The following is a 21303-nucleotide window of genomic DNA, read 5'->3' on the forward strand; positions in this document are numbered from 1 at the left end:
TCGGCACCGGGAGGCACCGGCCCTCCCGGGGTCCACGGAGGCTGGGGAGGGGCAGGACCCGGCTGCTGTGGGACACCAGCCCCAGCCCCACCACAGCCCCGCTTCTCGGGGTTCTGCCCAAGGCACAGCCAGCCCGGGGGCTCAGGGCAACGCTGTGCCCCGCAGGACCCCCTGAGAGGCACCCAGGGGTGACAGGACCCAGCCCAGGACCCTGCGTGGGGACGGGACTGTGGGAGGGCAGCGGAGTGGGGTCAGGGACCTGTGGCCACAAGAGGATCACCTGAGGCTCGCTGGTGCTGTGGCAGAGGACGCTCCGAGCCCTTTGGGGGGGGGGGCTCCACAAACACCCTCCACTCCCGCGAAGCCTGGTCAAGGCTCAGTTCACCCCAGTTCTGGTCCTGCATTCACCCAGCTGGGCCCACGCATGCCCCCAGTGCAGACACCGCAGATGAGCACATGTCCAGGCACCACAGACAAAGGCACCAGCCTCACCGGCTGCCCCGGTGCAGAGCTGTGACCCCCAGCCCCCCCCCCGGCCCCTCCCCAGAGAGAAGGCAGAGCCAGGTAACATCAGGCTACCATTTATTGTAAAAGGCCAGCGGTGCCTGCGGTGCCCTGAGCAGGCTTGGCCAGGGCCAGGAGGAGGTATGTAAAAGTGCTATTTACACTGAGCTCCGGGCATGCGTCCCCGGGGTCCGACCCCCCCAGGGATTCCCTCCCTGCTCCCGCTGCCCCCACCCCTCTCAGTAAAAGCTCTTTGCAGCTCCCTGGACCTGGCTCTTGGTCAGGTCCTTCCCCGAGTGTCCCTGGCACTCCCTGGGGCTAGCGGGGCTGGCATCAGTGCCCCGCAGGGCTGGCATCGGCTGGGTGTCCGTACCCGCGGGGAAACCCGATGTGTCATGGCAGGTGGTGCCAGGGTGCTCCCCGCGCTTGCCCATGGTGAGGATGCCAGCGGCATGGTTGCCGGAGCTGTGCAGCAGGCGGTAGAGCCGACTCTGGAAGGCCGGCAGGACACTTTTCCTCTTGCCCAGCGTAAGGATGCCGGCGGCGTGGTTGCCCATGCCGTGCAGGAGGTCATAGATGCGGCAGGAACAGGTCTTCTGCCGGCAGCACTCGGGCAGGTTCTGCCGGGCAGCGGTCAGGGAGCAGAGCAGGAGCAGGAGCAAGAGGCAGGCAGCTCGCTGGAGCTGCCGGAGCAACAGGCAGCGTTAGTGCAGGGCAGCCGGCAGGGCTGGAGGGGGGGGGGGGCTGCACAGCCCCAGGGCTGCCCCCCCAGTCCTGCTGCCGTGCAACACCACCGTCTCATCTCCTGTCCACCCCAGTTGCTGCAGCGCTGCCTTCTCATCCCTGCTGCCACGGGGGCACAGACCCACACCCGGTGTGCACCCGGAGCGTCACCCTTCAGCACCCTGGGGCACGGCCAGCACTGCACCCCCGGGGGAGCCAGGAGTGCTGCTCCCTGCACCCCCCCAAGACCCAGAGACCATCGCCCCCACACACGCTCTGACCAGCAGCCAGATGCAGGTGCCCTCACCGGCATGCCTGCCATGCTCCGGCAAAGGGCAGCCACGGCCAACACCCTCCCCTTGTCACCGAGCGCCACGGGACGAGCAGTGAGAGCACCCACGCTCAACGCCGCAGACACCACGTGCCCAGCTCCCTTCTGAGGAGCCCATGTGGGGCTGAGCCCCCCGACCGGCTCCTGGCCGGGGTCGGGGAGCCCTGGGGAGTTGCTGTGCACTCGGTGCCTCCCAAGGAACCAATTCAGGCCCTCCTGTACCCCCAAGCCCCTGAACCCACATCCCAACCTCCCCCCCACTGCTGCCCTCCTGGCCCTGCGGGCTACAGCAACCCAGCCCCACCTTGGCGTTGGGCACCTCCATCCTTCCCGGGGTCTTCAGGCAGCTGAGCGGTGCTGGGGCATGTCCTGCCGGGCAGCCGAGAGCACAGCACCCTGGGCTGCCCACCGCAGCCGCTGCTTTATAGGGCCCAGCACAATAGAGCTGCCAAAAATACCGTCGAGGCCAGGCGGGAGCGGCCGGTCTCTGGGAGACGCGGGCACGCTGTGGCCGGTAGCTCGGAGACCGGCCAGGCCTTTCCCCTCATTTGCAGCTCCTCATTGTGTGGGTGCTGGCGGGCTGGACGTGGCCGGAGTGCGTGGCACTAATGAGGACGTAATTGCCCGCGGGCCCCGCGGCCGGGCCGGCACAAAGGGGCCGAAGGTCTCAGCGTTGTGGAGGCGCCGGACTGCTCCCGACGCGGGTCCAGTGCTGGAGGCCCCATTAGGCTAATTACCTCCCGGAACAAAGGGGCGTCAGGCAGCCGAACGGCTCCGTGACGTGGGGAGCCGTCACCCTGTGCTCAGCTGGTGCCAGGGGAGGGATGGTGCCGCCAGGGTCCCTGTCCCCAGTGCCACTCTCTATCCCCTTCGGTGACCCCATCCCGCCTTGGCCCCGCGCCGGGCGTGCGGAGGGAGCAGCAGGGCACCAGGGTGGGTCTCACACTCTTTATAACGCTCCACGGCCCCGGTCCAACCCCAGACCGCCTCTCACCCATGGCCCGCGCCCCCTCGCCCTGGGAGCCGAGCCCCCACGTTTCCCTGATGCCAGAAGCCACATCAGCTGCCCAGGCTGGTCTGAGCGGCCCCCCAGCCCCCTGCCCGCTGCACCCCAGAGCCTCCCGGCCCCTCTGCACAGCGGGGGGCCTGGGGATGCCAGGGAGGGGAAGGGACCCGCTGCCCTGCGGAGAGGGGACAGGGACCAGCCAGGACCCTTCCCACCAGGCAGATTTTCCCCGGGGCCAGCGAAGGTAAAACCTGCGGCCCTGGATGGGGGCAGGAGCCCAGACCTGAGGCTGCTTTTACAAGGAGGGTTGGGCACAGCAGGCTGGGGGTACATGCACACAGGTACCAGGGTGCCAGCATCCCCGCCGGCCCTGCAGCAGGGCGCTTGCTCCAGAAGCGGATGGAGGGCATGGATGAGGCCCCGGGAGCTTGAGGGTGCTGGTGGGAGCAGGGATACCCCTCCCCGCCGGGCCCCACAGCAGCCCCTCAGCACAACAGCACAGGCACCCAGCCCCGCGCGCGTCCCTCCACACGCACTGAGCCTGCAGGCAGGCAGGCAGCTGCCCGTCCGTGGGCAGGCTGGGGCTCCCTGGTCCTGGCTCTGGGGCCAGGGGGTGCTCAGTCCGGGCCCCCGAGCCCCAGGCCGGGGTCAGCAGGACGCCGTGTCGCCACCTCCTTCCGTCTCGGGGATGGGCTCCAGCGGGGCGCGCAGCCGGGAGGGTTCTGGCGAGGCCGAGCCGTTCCTGCCAATGCCGCAGGACTGCCCCGCGTTGTGGATCTGCCACAGGTTGTCCAGAGCCTCCGCCTTGGCGTGTTTGAGGAGGTCAGCCTGGCCCTGCGTGGGGATGGGGCATCAGGGGCCGGGGTCCGACGGAGCACGGGCTGCCCCGCTGGCCACCGGCCCACGAGGGGCTGCGGGGGGCTTGCTGGGCACAGGCACCGCCTGGACCCCTGAACTGGCCCACGCCGTCCCCAGTGGTCACGGAGCATCTCCCGGGTGCGGGTTGGGGAGGGGGCCACGCAGCCCTCGCCCCTCACCTTCAGGACAGTGATGTTCCAGGCGAAGCTCTCCAGCGCCTTCTGCAGCTTGCGGCCCCGCAGCCCCTCCTTGGTCTCGATGCGGTGCAGCTCCTTGTGGAAGTCCATGCCTGCGCAGACCCGAGCGTCGCTCAGCAGGTGCGGGGCCGCGTGCACGGGGACGGCCACCACCCGCCATGGACAGGGACAGAGCTGGGGGGACGCCCTTCGCCTGGCATGGGGGAGCAGGCTGGGTGGGCTCCCCGCTGCCCCAGCAGTCCCGAGCCTCCTCTGTGCCAGGAACGACGGGCCGACAGAGCCCGTGCCATCCTGGCACCACGCTTGGCCCAAGCGGTGCTTTGCCCACCATGGCCCACCCAGGGGGGCTCAGAGCAGGGCCGCCAGCCCCCCCCCCCCCCCGCCACAGCATGGGCCCCCGCGCCGTGCACCGCGTGATATCCTCGTGAGCGGGTGCTATATTTACCCCTCCTGACGCAGCACCGGCTCCAGGCCCACACAAGGGCTCCCACGCAAGCCTGCTCGCCCACGTGCTGTCAATCAGCACACCCCCAGCCCCGCAGCCCCGCACCCCCGCCCGCAGCCAGCACCTCCCCGGACCCTGCAGCACCCACCAGCTGGGCAGGGGCCGGGCCAGCGTTGCCGGGGCTTGTCTGCAGCACAGCCGGGGTGAAAGCGGGGACGGCCAGCACCCCGGGCATGGGGGTGGAGGTTGCAGCCCCCCAAACTGCTGCCTGCCGCCGCCTTGAGGGGCTGGGCAGAGGCAGCAGCGGTGGCTGCACCCCCCAGAGCCCCTCTGCCCGGCGATGCCCCCCCCCTGCCCCCCCCAGCACACAGCAGCGGGGGTCCCGCAGCCAGAGCGGTGCCGGAGGGTGCAGAGCCCACCCATGCCCCGCACCCCGGCCTTGCAGCCTGCCACCCGCTGCAGCTCCCCCCGGGGCTGGCAGCGACGGCAGAGCCGAAAGCCAAGAGCTCGGGGAGATTTCCGGGCTGCTGCACCGGCACGGAACAAACAGGGCTGCTGGCAGCAAGGCTGGGACCGGCTGGGGGTGGCAGAGCAGGGCCCCCTCCCTCCCCCCCAGCCCCTCCAGCTTCTGCTGCCTCCCCCAGCCCCACGGGGAACCCACACGAGCCCCCAGGCCGGCAGCCCCTCGTGCACCCAGGGGTGGCCGGGGCTGTCCCTGCAGGGCCCTGGCCCACAGAGGGGGCCGCGCAGCCGTCGGTGCCTGGAGCGGGGCCGGGGGTCCCGGGCAGCCGCCGGGGTGGGGGCAGGACCAGGGGGAAGGACCGGGGCAGGCAGCCGGCAGCACCTGCCTGTGTGGGTTCAGCCATGTGTCTTGGAAGTCGTAACATTCAGTTGCCACTTCCACCGTCAGCCCCAGTCTGTTATTTCTGGCGCTAATTATATTCTGGCGTTTGGCAGTTAATGACTCTTCCCCGCTTCCTCATCAGCCTCCTCCGCTCCTCTCCCTTCTGCGCAGCCCACCCACCCAGCACCCTGCCCCAAGCGTGGGTGGCCCCACGCCCCAGCACCCTGGCGGCACCCGGCACCGGGCAGCTCCCGTGTCCACCTCGTGCTGCCGGGACATGGGAAAACCGCAGAGCTGGGCTCGGGGCCACCCCCGCCAGAAATCACTCTTGCATGGCTGGCTGACCCGGCTGCTCTGCCGCTGAACTCTGGCCCTGGCACGCACCTACCCGAGGTGCAGACCCTCACCCCTCGTCCTCTGCCACACACCTACAGGCATGCACACGCGTGGCCAAAAATGCCGGCACGTTTGGCCATGCCCGTGCCCAGGTCCGGAGCCTGGTGCCAGACCCCCTGAACCGAGCCCTGTGGGGACACGTGCCCCCAGCCCAGTGCAGAGGCACGGCCCCCCCGTGCCCGGCCCCCCAGGGATGTGCCCAGCACGGAGCAGCCCCAGGGCTGAGCCTGCCCTCCCGGGACCCACCTGCCTGCTGCGCCTGGATGAGCTTGCCGTACACCGCGTCGGCGGACTCAATCAGCGTCCGGCTGGTCTGGATCATCTGCGGAGAGGGGCGGCGTGAGGAGGTGGGCAGCCCCTGGCCCCCACGCACCCCCCCCCGGAAGAGCAGATGGGGAGAAGGGGCTCGGGTAGGGACTGCCCCTCACCCCAGTGCAGTGGCCGGGGTCTGGCCCTCCTCGCCCCGCCGCGCACAGCCAGGTGCGGTGTGACCAGCGCCTGGCCGGCGGCCAGGTCCCCCTCCAACACAAAGGAAGGAAGTGGCTCCGGCTGCGGCTATTAATGGGATTTCTCCCAGCAGGCAGGACTGCAGGACGCCCCGCCAGCCGGCCCCGGCACAGGGTGCAGGCAGCGCAGGCAGGGGGATGAGGGGGACGGGGGCTGCGGGGTCCCTGGGCTCATACCCAGCTGGGCATGCCTGCGCCTTGATGAGCCTCCTCCCTGGGCAGCCCCCCGCCAGCCTCCCCCTGCACTGGGATGGGTGCAGCGAGTTCGGGGTCCCCCATCCTGGGCAGGGTGGTGGTCCCAGTGCCGCCAGCCCCACTGAGCATCCCTGCAAGGAGCCGAGCCCCGGTGGGATGGCACTTACCGTCTCGTAGGCGGTGAGGACCTTGCGCAGCAGGTCCGGGATGGGGCCCTGAGCCTCCATAGGGGGGTACTGCTCTGCCAGGTTGAGGGTGACGCTGGGGGTGCTGTCACTGTGCAGCAGCCACGCGGCCACCGTCAGGATGCACTGCTTCATGTTGGCGGCGGGCGTCAGCCCACACAGCTCCTTGAAGGAGACCAGCGCGTTCTGCGGGCAGAGACCGGCATCAGGGGCTCAGCCCCGGAGAGCCCCAAGAAACACCCCGTAGGAAACGGCCCCATTTATCCCAGCTCTCCGCTCCGCACAAGGCTCCTCACCCGCATCCCCCAGGAAGAGCAGGGACATCCGGGCTCCCCGCTGCTCGCGGTTCAGCCCCATCCCTCCTGCACAAGCCAGGTCCCCCAGTGCCTCCGCGGGGTCCGTACCTGCACGTTCTCCCGCAGGTCAGTGGCCTCCCGCAGCGGCTGGGTGGCTGTCCGGAAGACCTCATCGATGGCCTTGATGCCGGTGGTCTTGGTGGAGGTGTACTCTCGCACCCGGCGGCCCCGGCGCCCCGCCAGCCCCCGGCGGTGCCCCTTACCCCCGCCACGGCGGTCGGTGATGGCCACGTGCACAAAGAGGGTGGCGTGGGGCAGGGGCTCCCCAGCCAGGGACTGGAGGGGGACATGGCGGTAGCCAGGCTGCAGGCACTCGAAGGGGATGGTGTACTGGGCAATGAACTCGTCCCCGATGTAGTCGTCGTCCAGCACGACGAAGCGCAGGACGGCCAGCTCTGGCAGGTTGATCTGGAACTCCAGGCTCTCGTCGAAGACAGGGTTGTCCCCGCTCTGCAGGGCCGTCTTGGTGCGGTGCTCGGCGCAGTCGGCGGGGATGCCGTGGATCTCGGCGCAGACGTAGGGCTCCACCACCTCCCCCTTGGCCCCTGAGCCCTTGGGCTTGGGCAGGTTCTGCCCACTGATGACCTTGAGGTGCAGGAGCTGGGCGGGCACCCCGGGCAAGGAGTCCTTGGCGTTGGCACTGAAGTAGGAGACCTCCTCCCGCATGATGGCCGGGCGGAGGACATAGCCGCAGGCCCCGTTCTGCCGGAACCAGCCCGCGTTCAGGTCCATCATGAGCCCCGGTGTCTGGTAGTTCATGGCCACCATCTGGCAGCCGCACTTCCAGAAGTCCTGGGGGTTCATGTTGCTGGCGTCGATGCGCATGGGGCTGGGGTAGACGCGGGAGAGGAACCGCTTGTTGTAGCTCACCAACTCAGCCGGGCACTCGTTGGCGAAGCGTCCCGCCTCCACCTCGCTGAAGGAGCACATCTCCCAGTAGCGCTGCCCACGCCGCGAGCTCTCAAAGTCCTGGAAGGGGACGGCCTGGCAGAGGCTCACCAGCTCCGAGAGCTCCCGGCTCAGGCGCACCCGCCGCGGGCCACCTCCCTCCGGCACCTCCTGGTCCTCCTGGCCCAGCCGCCGTGCCAGCTCCCAGCCTTCCTCCTCGTCCGACACCTCCCCCTCGCTGTCCTCACAGCCGGGCGGCAGCTTCTTGCCCTTGATGAGGATGCGGCCCTTGAGCTGCTCTGGGGAGGGCAGGTAGGACGCAGTGGGGTTGGGGGGCTCCAGGTACAGCTTCTCCCCCAGCATCTTGCGCAAGCACTGGGCGGCGAGACGCTGCTGGGGGGCCGAGCAGCGCACCACCAGGCAGAGGATGAGGGGGTAGGCGGAGGCGGCGAAGGCGTGCTGGTCGATCAGCCCCACCACGGCACGGAAGGGCACGCAGGAGGCAGCCGAAGGGCTGGTGTAGACCACGGGCTCGCCCTCGGGGCCGTCCCACAGCACCAGCTCAATGCTGCGGCAGCCCAGGCCCAGGGCACTGATGTAGCCGCTGATGTCCGAGCGGCCCCAGAAGTTGTCCTCCAGCAAGCAGGCGCTGTGGGCAGAGCTGATGTAGTAGTGGGAGAGGGGCTGCGCCATGTCCTGGCACACTTTGCGGTGCTGCGGGTCGAAGATGGAGCAGTCGGCGGAGAGCAGGTAGCGCGTGAAGCCGTCAATGGCCAGGTAGCCCTTTTCCCGGCCCTCCTTGGAGGGCTCATACTTGCCGACGATCTCCAAGCACTTCTCCTCCGTCACCCCCTCCATGCCCTGTTCCACCTCCAGGAACATCAGCAGGTCCTTCAGACCCAGGTACTCCTTGTTGCTGGAGAACTGCACGAGCAGGAAGAAGATCTCAGGGCGGGTGCAGAGCTCGCAGTACGCCTCCACGAAGAGGTCGCAGGCCACCTCCGCACCGGGACGCTCGCTGGCCTTCTGCAGCTCCTTGAACTTCAGCTCGATGGTGGAGGTCTTCATGCCTGGGTTGAGCGCTTTGATCAGCTGCACAGCCCGGGACACGGGGATGCGGCCAGACTTCTCCAGGTCAGCAAGGTCAAAGACGGAGGAGATCCAGGAGGTCCGGAGGCTGGGGTGGCCGGTCCCGGGTGCCTCGGGGGTATGCTTCCCGTAGGACACCAGGTACCGGAGACCCATCACCCAGGCGCTCACCACATCAGCCGAGCTGGCCACCAGGTCCAAGGACTCGTAGTTGTCTCCATAGATGATGGAGAAGGCGCACTCGTCCGGGAACTGGTCGGAGAGGCCATTGCTGCGCAGGACCGGCGTCTTCTTGCCCACGCGCACCTCTTTGACCGACTTGATCTCAATCTTGGCTTTCTCCGAGTCCTTCTTGGAGGGCTCCCAGCGCACAGACCGCATGTCGGCATCCAGCACGAAGAAGCGGCTGTACATACGGGAGTTGGAGCGCACCTTCTTCAGCTCACAGCCCTCCAGCATGAAGGAGATGCAGGCGGCCGTGCTGTTGATCTTGCGGTCGTTGGGCATGGTGCTGAAGGACACCGTCTTCTTTTTCTGCGGCGGCCGCTGCCGGGAGCCATCCTGCCAGGGTGGGAGAAGGGGGCAGAGCCATCAGGGATGGGGCAGGCAGCATGTGCCCCGCCAGCTCCCAGCACCCTCCTGCCACACTCTCTCCCCACCCCAGCCCCCATGCACAGCGCAGCACCCCAGGGTGCCCCAGCGTTCCCCAGGGTGCCCCAGTGCCATGCGAAGTCCAGTCCGTCCCGGTCAGACCCTCTCCCCAGAGGCTGGGAGCCGGCTCCAGCCCTGGCCTCCCCCACAGCTCACTGCCTGGCTTATTTTAACTCCGCTTTCCTTCCTTCCTTCCTGCTCCCGGCCCTGAGCCGGATCCTTCCCCACTGCTCACTCACCCTTGGAGGCACAGCCATGCACAGGCAGCCCAGCACGGTCCCCGTCTCCCCGGTCTGGGGGCACCGGAGGAAAACAGGCGCCTGGCAGGACCAGCCTGCGCCCACAGCAGCCCCATCCCTGCAGAGGGGCACACGCCACGGCCCCTCACACCTTCCCCTGCGCCCCAGGCGCCGATCCCGGGCACCATGGCAGCAGGGTGCAAGGATGCCTGGGGCACCCCGAGGCGATGCACGGGCAGAGCCGCTCCCGGGGAGCCTCAGACAGACCCCCCCACTCTGTCTGCCAGGGAGAGGTGCAGGACAGCCACCCACAAGTGCCACATGCTGGGGACAAGCGCAGCCCATGGCCCCGTCCCGCAGAGCCCACGGTTGCTGCTGCCTGTACGGGGTCACAGGGGGTACGGGCTGTCTGCTGCCTGCACCCCATGCCCGCACTCTGCCCGTACCCCTGTGCCAGACCTGTTCCTCAGCAGGGAAGAGGGACCCTGCTGCCAAGGGGTTGGAGGGGGCGGGGGATGAGGGGGAACAGCAGGGCCGGGAGCATATTATGGGATGGATTTCATTAAGTAGTGCAGCAGGAGGAGATTTAATCCACTTCTTCAAGATTATGGTGAGTCACCTCTAATCCGGTGGTGTCTCTGGCAGAGGCAGGTCCTGCCCAGCTGCCCGAGTTGGGGACAAGGGGGTGTCCTCCTCCAGCACCCCGAGAGCTTCCACACCTCCTGTGCGGGCCTGTCGCAGAGTGGGCCAGTAGCCTGGGCCAGCACGTCCCCATGCCTCACCCCGAAGGGTCTGGATCTGCCCCCGTGGCACCAGGCAGCCCTGGCCCGGGGTAACAGGGATGGGTCAGGCAGGTGGCCAGCCAGTTCACCCCAGGGGTGCCCAGGACACAACGTCCTGGGAAAGGGGGAACCAGCCCCAGCCCTTGGCCCCATGCTAGAGCCGGATGGATCCTGGGCAGGGGGCAGTCAGCGGGCGGCAGCACCGTTCTCTGCAGCCTCGCTGCCCGCTGGCAAAGGCCGACCCCGCTCAGCCCCACACGGGGGCCATTTCCCCCAGCGCGGATGCAGGAGCTGTTTGCATCCTCTCACTGCCAGATTGCTCCGGGGAGCCGGCTGAGCGCCAGGACCCTGTCTCCGTGCCAGCCATCTCCCGGGGGGGGGGGGGGGGTGTCCCCCCCACTCAGCTGGCTCCCAGGCCCCCCAGCCAGCAGCAGCTGCCCCCTCTCCTCTGTAGCCTCCCCAGGCAGTGGGGTGGTGACGCATGGCATCCCACGGAGCCCCACCATCCACCTGGGACAATCGCCCCCAGGGCTGAACCAGGAAGCCACCCGCCAGGGGCCACCGTGCCAGGGTGCAGGACCCCAGCCAGCCCTGGTCAGCGGGGAGCTCGGCGGCAGGTCCTGCCATCAGCCAGCCATCGGAGAAGGACTCACTGCCGGGACGCTTCCTGCAAGCAGCAATCTGAGCACCCCACTGATGGGCAGCCCCAGACCTCGCCACCCCCACTCCCCACCCCCCCCCCCCCATGATGGCTGGCACAAGGGAGCAGCCCCCTCCTGCCCCAGGCAGGACCCCCACACTTCTCCCCGCCCCGGCGCACCCCACCCCGGGCGGCTCCGCACGGGGCCCCACAGCCGAAAACAGGAAATCCATCCGGAAAGGAAACACGGGCGGGGGGCCTGCGTGCACCCAGCGCCTGGGGACCTGCCTCCAGCTGCACCCACTGCAGGCTGCCAGACCCACCTCTCCAGCACCAGCCCCGCTGGGCCGCGCCACCCCCAGCTCAGGGTAAAAAAAAAATCAAACACCCTCCCTGCAGCCCCCCCATCCCCTGGGGATAGGGCAAGGGGAGGGGGTGCCTGCTGCAGTGCTTTAGGGTATAGATGCACGGCGCAAACCAAGCATGCCCCGCGGCAGACGGGCTCTGCTCTCACCGGCCGCACAGGTGAACCTCGGCGGGCACCGCTGCCACCCCGCTCCAGGAGCTCCCAGTGTTTGCACCCAGTGAGCCAATGGCTCCAGCCGTGTGGGGCCTCCTGCCCGCAGTCGCCCACCGGCTTCACACCCCGGCCTGGGGAGCAGCGGGGAAAAGCCGCTGCTCCCCAGCAGCCCATCACGCAGGCACTTTCCAGGCGGGCTTCAACCCTGGGGACACCCTGCTACGTGCTCCACGAGGCATGGGCAGAGGCGGTGCAGGCAGGAGCAGTGCAGGCAGCCGGGGCCACAGAGCTCCATCAGGTCATAAGTAGGTCAGCAGTGAAGGCAGGAGGACGTGGCACCCATGGCCACGGGAGCACGGAACATCCCCAGCCACAGGGCAGGGATCCGGCAGGAGCAGGGCATCCCACACGCTGTGCCACCGAACGGGCAGCAAGCAGGCAGGGCTCTTGCCAGCACTGCCACACACATCACACCCATGGCCCAGCTCTGTGGAAGGAAGACGCACCGACCGCAATGCCGATGCTGACCATTGTGTCAATGGCGAGCGCGGGCATCCGGCTGGGTATGGCGGGCACGTCCGAACCCAGCTGCCCGCGCCCTGCCCAGCTCTGCGGCATGTGCTAAGCACCTCTTCAGCCCATTACCTCCTGCGATTGCCTACCGTGCCCTGGCAAGCGCGGTAGCCCTAATCTCAGCTGCCATTACCCGGCCAAGCAACCCGCTCCCAAGCACAGGGATGGGGAAGGGCCCGTCAGCCGCCCCTCCCTTCCCGTTATCCCCGGAGGCCTGGCTGGGGGGGGTCCCCGTCACGCAGCAGCTTGTGACAGCAGGAGACAGAGGAACTGAAAGCCTCTGGGGCTGAGGCGTCTCAGCCTGACCGTGGCTCTGCTGCCCAGCCAGGGGAGCAGGACTGCCGCCACCCCGGCAGCAGGACCCTTCTCCCGGCCACGGAGCACACGGTGGGGCCGTGTTCCGCTCAGGGAATGGGGCTGTTCCCCAGCCTGGCTGTGACGTGACTTATCCACAGCCGGTTTTCCCAGGTCCCGGTTCTTCCCACTGCCCCCATGCCAGGCTGGGCAGCGTGAGCAGGGATGAGGGCAGCAGGCAGCAGCCGGCAGCACCGGAGCGGAGGCAGTGGGAGGCCAGGCACAGCCAGGGCTTTTCTACCATCGTTTGTTCCCTGCCAAGAAGATAGTGAGTGACACATCCACTCCCCGCGGCACCAGCTGCTGCTACCCAGTGAGGGGCCATGGAGCCGGAGCCCCACGCAGAGGCACCGCACGGCTCCTGAGGCTGGCGCGGGATGGGGAGGGGACCCACACAGGGGACAGGACAGGGGGGTGCTGGGGAAGGGTCACCTCCTGCAGCAGGGAGGTACAGATCCAGTATACCCCCCAGTCCCACTCCAGCATCCTCCTAGCTCACTGGACCTCCAGCCTCCTCCACTTCCAGCCTGAGAAGAAAGCAGGCAGCAGGTCCTCTAGCCAGGGCATGGGGATGCCACCGTCCCCATCGCTGCCCAGGGCCAGCTCTGCCACCACCCAGCACGGCTGGCCCCGGGCTCCCCCTGCCCCAGCACAGCTGCCGATTCTCACTTTCGGATTCACTCCTCCAGCCTTTTCTGGAAATCCCAAAAAATAACAGAGCCTGCAGCTCTTCCTGCGTGTGCCTGCAGCTCTTCTTGCGTGTGCCTGCACTTTCTCAGCAGCCAGCCCCTGCCCAGCCTGCTGCCCCACTGCCTGCAGCTCGTTTGTGCCCTCACTCCAAGCTGTAGCTGGGCTTATGGCACCAGGCCCCCTCCCTGCCCCACAGCCCCTGCACCGGCACCGTGGCTGAGCTGTGGGTGCAGCCCCCGGCTCCCACCCACCACCATGCAGTGGGAGCGGTGGGAGCAGCGAAGCTGCTGCACACCCCGCAGCATGGGAACGGCCTTGGCCTCCCCCAGGGATTTGGGGTTAAGCAGCTGCTCCCCAAGTCCTGCTGGGGCTGGTGGGGGACCCGAGGTGCTGGAGGTCCCCACGGACCCTTCCTGCCACCACCACCTTCTCCCCAGCCGCTGTGCAGAGCCGGTGTGAGCTGCCCCCCAGCCAGGGAGAGCCCAGGCACAGAGGTGTCTCGGCCGGTGGCAGCAGAGGGGCTGGTGGAGGACGTGCTCTGTCCCCCGTCCCTGCTCAGGGACAGGAGAGCTGCCCTGGGGAAGCAGCAGGACTGCTGCCTCCAAACAGGCGAGGGCAGGAAGAGCACAGCGTGGGTGGCTCGTGCCTGCACGGTCCCACAGGCAGCATGTCTGCCCACCGTCCCCTGCCCACCAGCCTCAGCCCAGGGAGGGGCTCAGCACGCTCGGGGTCCTGGGGCACAGACAGGCTCAGCCTGGGGAACTCACGTCTGTGAGACTTGGGACTTGCAACTCTCCAGCACCAGGGCAGGATCAGGCCCTGGATGGACTCGGATATGCATGATGGACCAGCACAGGCTGGGGACATCAGCCAGGTCTGACCCGCTCCAGCGCCAGCGCCCTCCCCCACCAGCACTGGCCCTGGGCCACCCGACCTTCACGTGAGGCCAAATCCCACGGTGACGCACGGCGGTGACGGGGGATGTGCCCAGCCCCGGGGGCAAGCGAGGGGTTCACCTCCAGCCCACGGTGCCCACGGCTGGTTCCCGGGCAGAGAGCAGGGAGATGTGCTGTTCGGCCCCAGGGGGAGCAGGAGACCCCAGTGAGGTCCCCAAGGAAACTGGGCACAGACGGTGCACTGGCACCGGCCTCTGGCTGCATGGGAGCACCGGGAGGTCTCCTCACCATCACCGCGTGGGGCACAGCCCGACCGCTCTCACAACAGTTTGCAGCAGGCGCGGGCAGGGGCACAGGGTCCCTCCAGCCACCCTGAGGAGGGGCCGACGCCTCCGCCCAGGGAACCGGGTCCCGGGGGCAGAGGGACCGGAGCTTGGCCAGCACCACGGGAACGGCCCCCACACCGGGTATTAATAGCACCGGAGCAATCCCGGCTTAAAATAGACTGCCAGGAGTGGGGAGGCGGCTCCCGGGCGGATGCGACCTATTGTGTCAGAGAGCATCGCCGGCATAACTGCAATTAGGGGGGGTCTCATTAGGAAAGCATGCATGTTACCCACTGCCCACCCACGTGGGAGACCCCCAGAGCCCCTCTCTGGCCCACGGCCTGGCCGGTGCCCCCGCCCGGGCACAGCACGGCTCCGGGGAGGTGTCGGGAGCTGGCCAGGCCAGGCCCAAGGCTCAGCGCCTTCGCAGGAGGCAGCACGGGAAAGCAGAAGGTGCTCAGGAGCCAGGAGCAGGAATCTCCTCACCGGCACCCATGGGTGCCCTGAGCAGGACAGAGCGATGCTGCAGTGCGGCCCCCATGGCAGCAGCAGCGTGGCTGTGCGGGGGGACGGCGGCGGCTGGACGGGGCGATCCACAGCCACGCAAAGAGGACAGGCCTGGCCCGGCAGCGCACGAAGCCTGAGCCAGGCTTTGCCCTTGGGGACCCGCGGTACCGGGCAGGGTGAGGGGATGCCGTGCCGGCCCTGGCCAAGAGCAGCCCCGGTGAGCCCGGTGCCGCGGGCAGGGAGCAAACCCCGGCGCCCGGCCGGACGTGCGGGTGACCCCCGGGCACCGATCCGGGGCTGCAGCTGCCCCGCGGCTCCACAAACCCGCCCCGCGGGTGCGGGCAGTGCCCGGCCGAGCACGGCGGGAGCTCGGGGGGGGGGGGGGGCGGCGGGCACGGCGGGCCGGTAGTGCCGGTGCCCGTTGGCTCCGGGGTCGGGGAACGCGGGGCACCCTGCGCAGGTGCCGGGCGGCGCCGGTCCCGGGGGGCGCCGGAGCCCGCTCCGGGACGGGGACGGGAGGACGGGAGGACGGGAGGACGGGAGGGGCCGGGCCCGGTGCGGGGCTCTCACCTTCATGATGCTGGCCCGGGGCGCGGCGGGCGCGGGGCTCCGCTCCGCCGAGTCCTCGCGGCTGCTGCTGCCCGAGCCCGAGCCGGGGCTGCCACTGCCGCCGCCGCCGCCGCCACCACCGCGGGGCCCGTTGGGCAGCGGGGCGGCGGGGCGGGGCGAGCCCGGCGGCGGGGCGCCCCGGGGCCCCTCCGCCATCCCCCGCGGCCTCAGGGCAGCGGCCGCCGCGGGGCCCCGGGCGCCCCCGGAGCCTGCGCCCGCCGCCGCCGCCGCTGCTGCGGGCTCAGTGGCGGAGCGGGCGGGAGGCGGCGCGGCCGGGAGGAGGGGACGGGCCGGGCCGGGGGCGGGGACGCGGCCGGGGACGGCGCGGCCCCCCCGCCCCGGGCTGCAGCGGCGGGGAGCGGGGACGGGCACCGGGTACCGGCACCTCCCGCCGCCGGGCCCCCCCCCCCCCCCCCCCCCCCCCCCGGCCTCCGCCCAGCGCCGCAGCGCCCGGGCCCGGCGGCCGCCCCATCCCGGTGGGACCCCGGCCAAGCCCGCATCTTGCAGCCGGGCACCCCCACCCAGCCCACGCCCTGCAGCCTGGTACCCGAAACGGGCCTGCACCCTGCAGCCTGGCACCCAAACCCAGCCCACGCCCTGCAACCTTGGTACCTGCAGCCTGGCACCCAAAACAGCCCTGCACCCTGCAGCCTGGCACTCAAATCGACCTCGCACCCTGCAGCCTGGCACCCAAATTTACCTTGCACCCTGCAGCCCAGCACCCAAACCGAGCCTGCACCCTGCAGCCTAGCCCTACCTAGCGGAGCACCCCCTTGCCAAGCCTGCAGCCTCCAGCGGGGTCAGCACCCAGGCAGGGGCAGAGGGCAACTAGAGCCGGCACTGCCACGCTGAGCTGAGCAGCTGCCGCCGGGTGAAGCCCTGGGCCAGCACAGCTCTCCCGGGCAGGGCGCTCGAGGCTTTTGCTGTGGGACCGGGTCACTGCCGGGCCTCTGGGAAGGGCTGTGCTTGCCCTGGGTGCAGGCGACCGCAGGGCATGCGTGGCACAGGCAGCAGGACCAGCAGCCCCTCTGGGGTCTTTGGGCTGGATTCAGTTGTGCAGGTCTCTGCCAGCGCAGGGCTGCCCGTGAGCCCCCCCATGGACCCCCCCGGAGCCCGGCTTCACCACCCCAGCCTTTATCCAGCCACCACGCACCCCACTCCCCACTAAACCCCAGCCCGTACCCCGCTGATGCCAGGCACACCCGATGCTGGCTGGCCCAGCACCAGTGTCCTCGCTACACAGCCACCCCAGGCATGCCTCCCCCCCAGGTGCAGGCACCACTTCTCCCCTACTTCCAGCGGGAATTTTGCTCCAGGCTTTTTTACCAGCAGGGATGGGGGGAAGGGGCCTTAGCCCCATTTTTTAACCCCGGTGGAGGTTTTGGCTGCGCCGAGGGGATGCTTTGTGCGGACCTTGTTCAAGACATTGTCCTCTGCCAGCAGCCTGGCTTGTCCCCACCCCGGCAGCAGCTGCCTGCACAGCAGGTTCCCCAAGCACCGCGGCTCACTAGCCCTTGAAATAAATCTTAACAAGCAGGAGGGGAAAGGACTAGTCCCTCCCGCCTGGTACATTTGTGCCTCAAAGTCACAAACAGCCTGATGCTCCCAGAGCCCCAGCCAGCCGCTGAACTGGTTAAATATTCATGGCTGCCCCTTCCCCAGGACCCCAGAGGAAACAACAGCAACTTCTCAATCACCAGAACAGAGTCAGGGCTGCCATCAAGCAATCTCTTTAATGAGGATTAAAAATAATAGTACAAAAAAAAAAATCAATCCCAGAGCGATGCCCTTTCTTTATTTTTGAGAGATAATCCTCTTTTATTTTGCTTCTGTTTTTTAAAACGTTAAAAGCAGCCCTTGCTGGAGCTTATTGTCTCCCAAACCAGCGGATGTGCACTGCAGCCTGGCAGAGGGGCTGCTCCACAGCAGCTGGCACCTGTCACCACCGGCCACCCCGTGCCCTGCCTGCGGTGTCCCTGCCTGCGGTGTACCTGCCCACAGCGTCCCTGCCAGGGGACAAAATGCCTCAAGGCCTCAGAGCTCAGCACAGGGATGAGCCCAGCTCCCACACAGGCCTGAGGCTCCACTGCTCCTCCTGCTCCTAGGGAGGTTTTTGCTGTCTCCCCTGCACCAGCTGCGGGCTGTGACGGCTGAGGAGTCCCTCAGGAAAGGCACGGGAACCCACACCGCTGTGGCTGCTGGCGGGGACTGCCAAGGCACTGAGCAGAGCGGGGCAAGCCATGGCCGCCGGTGGCCCCGCGACGCTCACAAGCGCCCGCGGTCCCACCCTGCGCCCAGAACAGCCCTGCAAAGGGCCAGGTTTGCTGGTGACCGCCTGGGGCTGGGCCCAGGGCTGGCGTGTGCTGCAGGTCCTGCTCCATCCCTGCGGGCAGCACCAAGTGGGGTGCCCACCAGTGCCCGGCATCTGCCAGCACCATGGAGCAGGGGAACGGTTGAGCTCGCTGGCTCCATCCGCTCAACTCAGCCAAACCCTCCAGGGCTGGGCACTTTCGCCCTCACACCCCCTGCCAGGGACTCGGGTCCGCTCCCTCCTCTGAGGGCACACGCCAAGCGAACCCCAGGGGCAGGAGGGCTGCAGGACCCCCGGGCTGCCCTAGGAGATAACAGTGTTCTGGATGAGCTGCAGCAGCCGCTCCTCCCGCAGGACCCTGGGCATGGGGACGGGGGAGCCCAGCGCCTCCCGCAGCCGGGAGAAGGCCCCGGCCCCCACCAGGTGCAGGCGCAGGGGCCCGATGCTGCCCTTGAAGCGGAAGGACTTATAGATGGGGAAATCCTCCTGCAGACACTGGTCCAGCTGCAGAGAGAGGGCAGGCTGCCCGTGCTGGTCTGACACCGGCTGTCCCAGTGGAGCAGCCATCACCCCCCCCCCGTAGCACCCGGGGCCCGCCGGCGGCTGCAGCCCCCCCCCGGGCAGGGCAGGGCCAGGCTGTACCCGTGCCCCCCGGCCATCCCCCCCCCCCCCCCGCAGCGAAGCATCCTGGAGGCGCTGAGGCTGCCAGGCCAGCACCGCCACCGCGTGGCTGCGGCCACCCCGCTGCCTCGCCTGCCCGGCTGGCAAGGTGCAGGCAGGGAGACCTGCCTGCCTGCCTGCCTGCAGGATCTGCCCTGGGGCAGAGCCCGTGTCCCCCTCACCTTGTAGCGCTGCCCCTCCGACAGGTCCCGCAGGCCCCGCAGCTCCACGAACACCTCGTAGTGGGGGGCGCAGGCCCCCGAGGAGGCGCCTGCAGCAGCACCGTGATGACGTTAAAGCCACCCGCAGCCCCCAGCCCTGCCAGGCCCAGGCAGCCCAGGGCCGAGCAGGATGCAGGAGGGCTGGCAGAGCCCTGGGCACCACCAGCTGCACTTTTCGGGGGATTCAGGCAGCTCTGGGGGGGGACTCACCCAGCAGGGCGCTCTCCACACAGACGTAGTCGACCAGGCGAGCGCCCGGCCACATGCCCACGGCGCGGCACAAGCTCTGGAAGAACCGTTCCTCGGAGATGCTCTCGCCCCGCACACTCAGTACCTGGCTCTCCCTGCGGTGTGGGGGGCCAAGGTGGGCGTCCTGTGCCGGGGGTGCTGCTGGCACCATCCCATCCAGATCCTGCCCAGCACAGGGTCCCCCACACAGCCCCCCGAGGTGAGGGACAGGGGTGTCCTCACCTGCGCATGGGCTCCACCACAGGACACTGCTTGTGGAAGCCAGCCACCCTCAGCACCTCCCCGGCACAGCACCTGCGTGGGCAGGGGGAACGTGAGAGTGGCCAGTGCTGGGCATGTGGGGCTGGGGTGGGCAGCCCCCCGGGACCACCGCAGCTGGGAGGAGGCACCTGTACTCTCCGGGCCGGGCTGTGAGGACCAGCCCGTACTCGCGTCCCTCCCAGAGCTCGCCCAGCAGCACCGTCCGTGGCTCCTCCTCAGCTGGGCAGGGCAGAAACTCGCAGAAAGCCCAGTCAGGGCACAGCAGGAATCGGGGTGCTGGCTCCTCTGGCCACAGGTTCACACCGAGCAGGGCTGGGCAGAAGGCAGCGCGTGTCAGCATGAGCCCCAGACTCCCCCCGTCCCTGCCCACGCAGCCTCAACCCCCTCCAAGAGACAGAGCTGTTTTCGGACAGCAGACAGGTCACTCCAAGGGGGGATGTGGCACAGAGATGCACCCACATCTGGAGAGGCAGGGGAGGGTTGTGTTGCCATAATGCAGCGGTTTCCCGAGTGCACCCAGGGCAGGCCCTGGTGACAGTCCCACGCGGGGGACACTCACCTCCCGCCGTCCGGTAGAACGGGCAGTAGAACGGCAGCCCCTTGCAGTCGCCCTTGCGGAGGGCATCGCAGTACAGCTGCTCTGTTCCATACGCCGTTCCCACCACCACCACCTCCAGCTGCGGCCACAGGCGCTGCACAATGCCCTCAAAGCCATGGGTGCACTCTGCCTGGACCTCAGCCGCTCTGGTGGCATCGGGGACCAGCAGTGCCTGCAGCCGGCTCCGCGCATCCTCAGGCAGCCCGGGCTGGGGGCTCAGCCTGCCCAGCGCCAGGTCCTGGGCCAGCGCGGGCCAGCCGGTGTGCAGGGCTGCCAGCGCGTCGTGCAGCTCAGCAGCCAGCCCGACCTCCAACACGCGCAGAGCACGTGCCTGCAGGGCGAAGAGCAGCTGCACCCGCAGAGCAGCAGCGCGCGAAGGCAGAGCACCTGCCTCAGCCGGGGTGCAGTACAGGGTGGGCAGGGGCCAGCCCGCCGGGGTGCAGGGGTGGCCAGGCGTCCAGGAAAGCAGAGCCGTGCCCCGGGGGGCCAGTGACTGCGGGAAGGTGGTGCGGAGGGCATCCAGGTAGAGCAGGGACCCCTGCGCGGGGAGAGGTAGGGGTCAGGCGGGGCAGACCAAGGCGGCAGCGCGACCCTCCCCGTATGGGGTGCCTGTGCTCCCCTCCCTGCCCCATTGCCCCCGTACCTGCAGAGGGGGGTTGGTGCCCCAGCAGCTGCGGAGCAGAGCCCAGGGGTGCAGCGAAGTGACCTGACCCTCCGACACCCCGTCGGGGCAGCTCTGCCCCAGGGGGTGTCGCTCCCGGAAAGCTTCCGAGTCTGCCGAGAGAGGCAGGGGATGAGCGGGGGGCGCGACCCCCGGGACACCCCCCCATCCCCATCCCCACCCGTCGCTCCGCCGCCCCCTCTCACCGCGGGCCGTGCCGGGGGGCAGCAGCCGCCGCAGCCGCCGCTCCTGGCTGAGCCGCACCTCGCTGCCCAGCACCTCCAGCCGCCGCCGGTACCAGCCCGCGGCGCAGCGCAGCGCGGACCGGGCCAGGCGGTGCCGCAACGCGGGGGCGGCGGGCAGCGCCACGGCCACGGTCACCACCACGGCCACGGCCACCGCCACGGCCACCGCCACGGCGGGCAGCATCCCGGCGCCCGCACCGCCGCTGCCGGCACAGCCCGACCGCCGCCCCCGAGCAGAGACCCGGACACCGGGACCCCCCTCGTCCCCCGCCTCGGGCACCGGCCCCGGGCCCGGCCTGCCCCCCCCCCCCCCCCGGGCTGTTCCGCCTCCGGCAGAAATGACGAGCAATGATCGCGACCGGCACCGCCCCCGCCGTCAGCTCCGCCTTTATTTTTATTTTCATTTTCTACTTTCTGCAAAAAACACAACGCGGCCGCGGCCCCGGCCACCCCCCCCGCCCCCCAGAGAATTAAATCGCAATGAAAACCTAAGAGCAAACCCCTCCCTTCTACGCACCGCGGCAAGAGAAAATTCCTTCTTTAAAAAAAAAAAGTAGTGCAATTTGTCTGTTTTGCTCTAGTTTTTCCCCCAGAAAACGTCCCCAGACTCTGGTCCCCCGGTATCAGCACCAGCCCCCCCCCCAGGCTGCCCCACTCGTGCCTGTGCCGGCTGCCGGGGGGGACTGCGGGTGGAGGCCTGGCCCCCTGCCCACCCCTCGGCCCTCGGGGAGGGGACACAGACCCCAACCCTGGGCCTGGCCGTGGGGCACCCACTCACCTGCTGTGC

The 21303-nt window shown here is 69.0% G+C and overlaps 3 protein-coding genes across 3 annotated transcripts; all 3 read right to left on the reverse strand.

Moving 5' to 3' along the window:
• Positions 1-568: 568 nt before the first annotated feature.
• Positions 569-1061, reverse strand: HCRT (hypocretin neuropeptide precursor). The gene has a single exon (XM_054801420.1). The coding sequence runs from the start codon at positions 1059-1061 to the stop codon at positions 744-746; it is 318 nt and encodes a 105-aa protein (XP_054657395.1). The 3' UTR covers positions 569-743.
• LOC129195404 (inactive phospholipase C-like protein 2) lies at positions 569-15571 on the reverse strand. The gene is made up of 6 exons (XM_054801378.1): positions 15272-15571; positions 6595-9084; positions 6173-6376; positions 5551-5626; positions 3602-3711; positions 569-3398 (listed from the first exon to the last, which is right to left on the reverse strand). The coding sequence occupies exons 1-6, from the start codon at positions 15464-15466 to the stop codon at positions 3213-3215; spliced, it is 3261 nt and encodes a 1086-aa protein (XP_054657353.1). The 5' UTR covers positions 15467-15571; the 3' UTR covers positions 569-3212.
• A 1456-nt stretch (positions 15572-17027) lies between these two features.
• On the reverse strand, positions 17028-20796 carry GHDC (GH3 domain containing). The gene is made up of 8 exons (XM_054801403.1): positions 20478-20796; positions 20254-20384; positions 19572-20148; positions 19141-19324; positions 18974-19045; positions 18713-18846; positions 18464-18552; positions 17028-18125 (listed from the first exon to the last, which is right to left on the reverse strand). The coding sequence occupies exons 1-8, from the start codon at positions 20698-20700 to the stop codon at positions 17925-17927; spliced, it is 1611 nt and encodes a 536-aa protein (XP_054657378.1). The 5' UTR covers positions 20701-20796; the 3' UTR covers positions 17028-17924.
• Positions 20797-21303: the final 507 nt, after the last annotated feature.

The sequence above is a fragment of the Grus americana genome, chromosome 22, assembly GCF_028858705.1.
Source record: "Grus americana isolate bGruAme1 chromosome 22, bGruAme1.mat, whole genome shotgun sequence".
Taxonomy (NCBI): domain Eukaryota; kingdom Metazoa; phylum Chordata; class Aves; order Gruiformes; family Gruidae; genus Grus; species Grus americana.

Bases quoted from the DNA above. Each gene is read 5' to 3' on its own strand.
- LOC129195404 (XM_054801378.1), bottom strand. From the start codon at position 15,466: ATGGCGGAGGGGCCCCGGGGCGCCCCGCCGCCGGGCTCGCCCCGCCCC. The intron at 6,377-6,594 runs GTACGGACCCCG...CTCTGCCCGCAG, and splicing joins ACCTGCGGGAGAACGTGCAG to AACGCGCTGGTCTCCTTCAA. The intron at 5,627-6,172 runs GTAAGTGCCATC...CCCTCTCCGCAG, and splicing joins TCCTCACCGCCTACGAGACG to ATGATCCAGACCAGCCGGAC.
- HCRT (XM_054801420.1), bottom strand. From the start codon at position 1,061: ATGGGCAACCACGCCGCCGGCATCCTTACGCTGGGCAAGAGGAAAAGT.
- GHDC (XM_054801403.1), bottom strand. From the start codon at position 20,700: ATGCTGCCCGCCGTGGCGGTGGCCGTGGCGGTGGCCGTGGCCGTGGTG. The intron at 20,149-20,253 runs GTACGGGGGCAA...CTCCCCGCGCAG, and splicing joins GCACCAACCCCCCTCTGCAG to GGGTCCCTGCTCTACCTGGA. The intron at 18,847-18,973 runs GTGAGGACACCC...CCCACACCGCAG, and splicing joins GTGGTGGAGCCCATGCGCAG to GGAGAGCCAGGTACTGAGTG.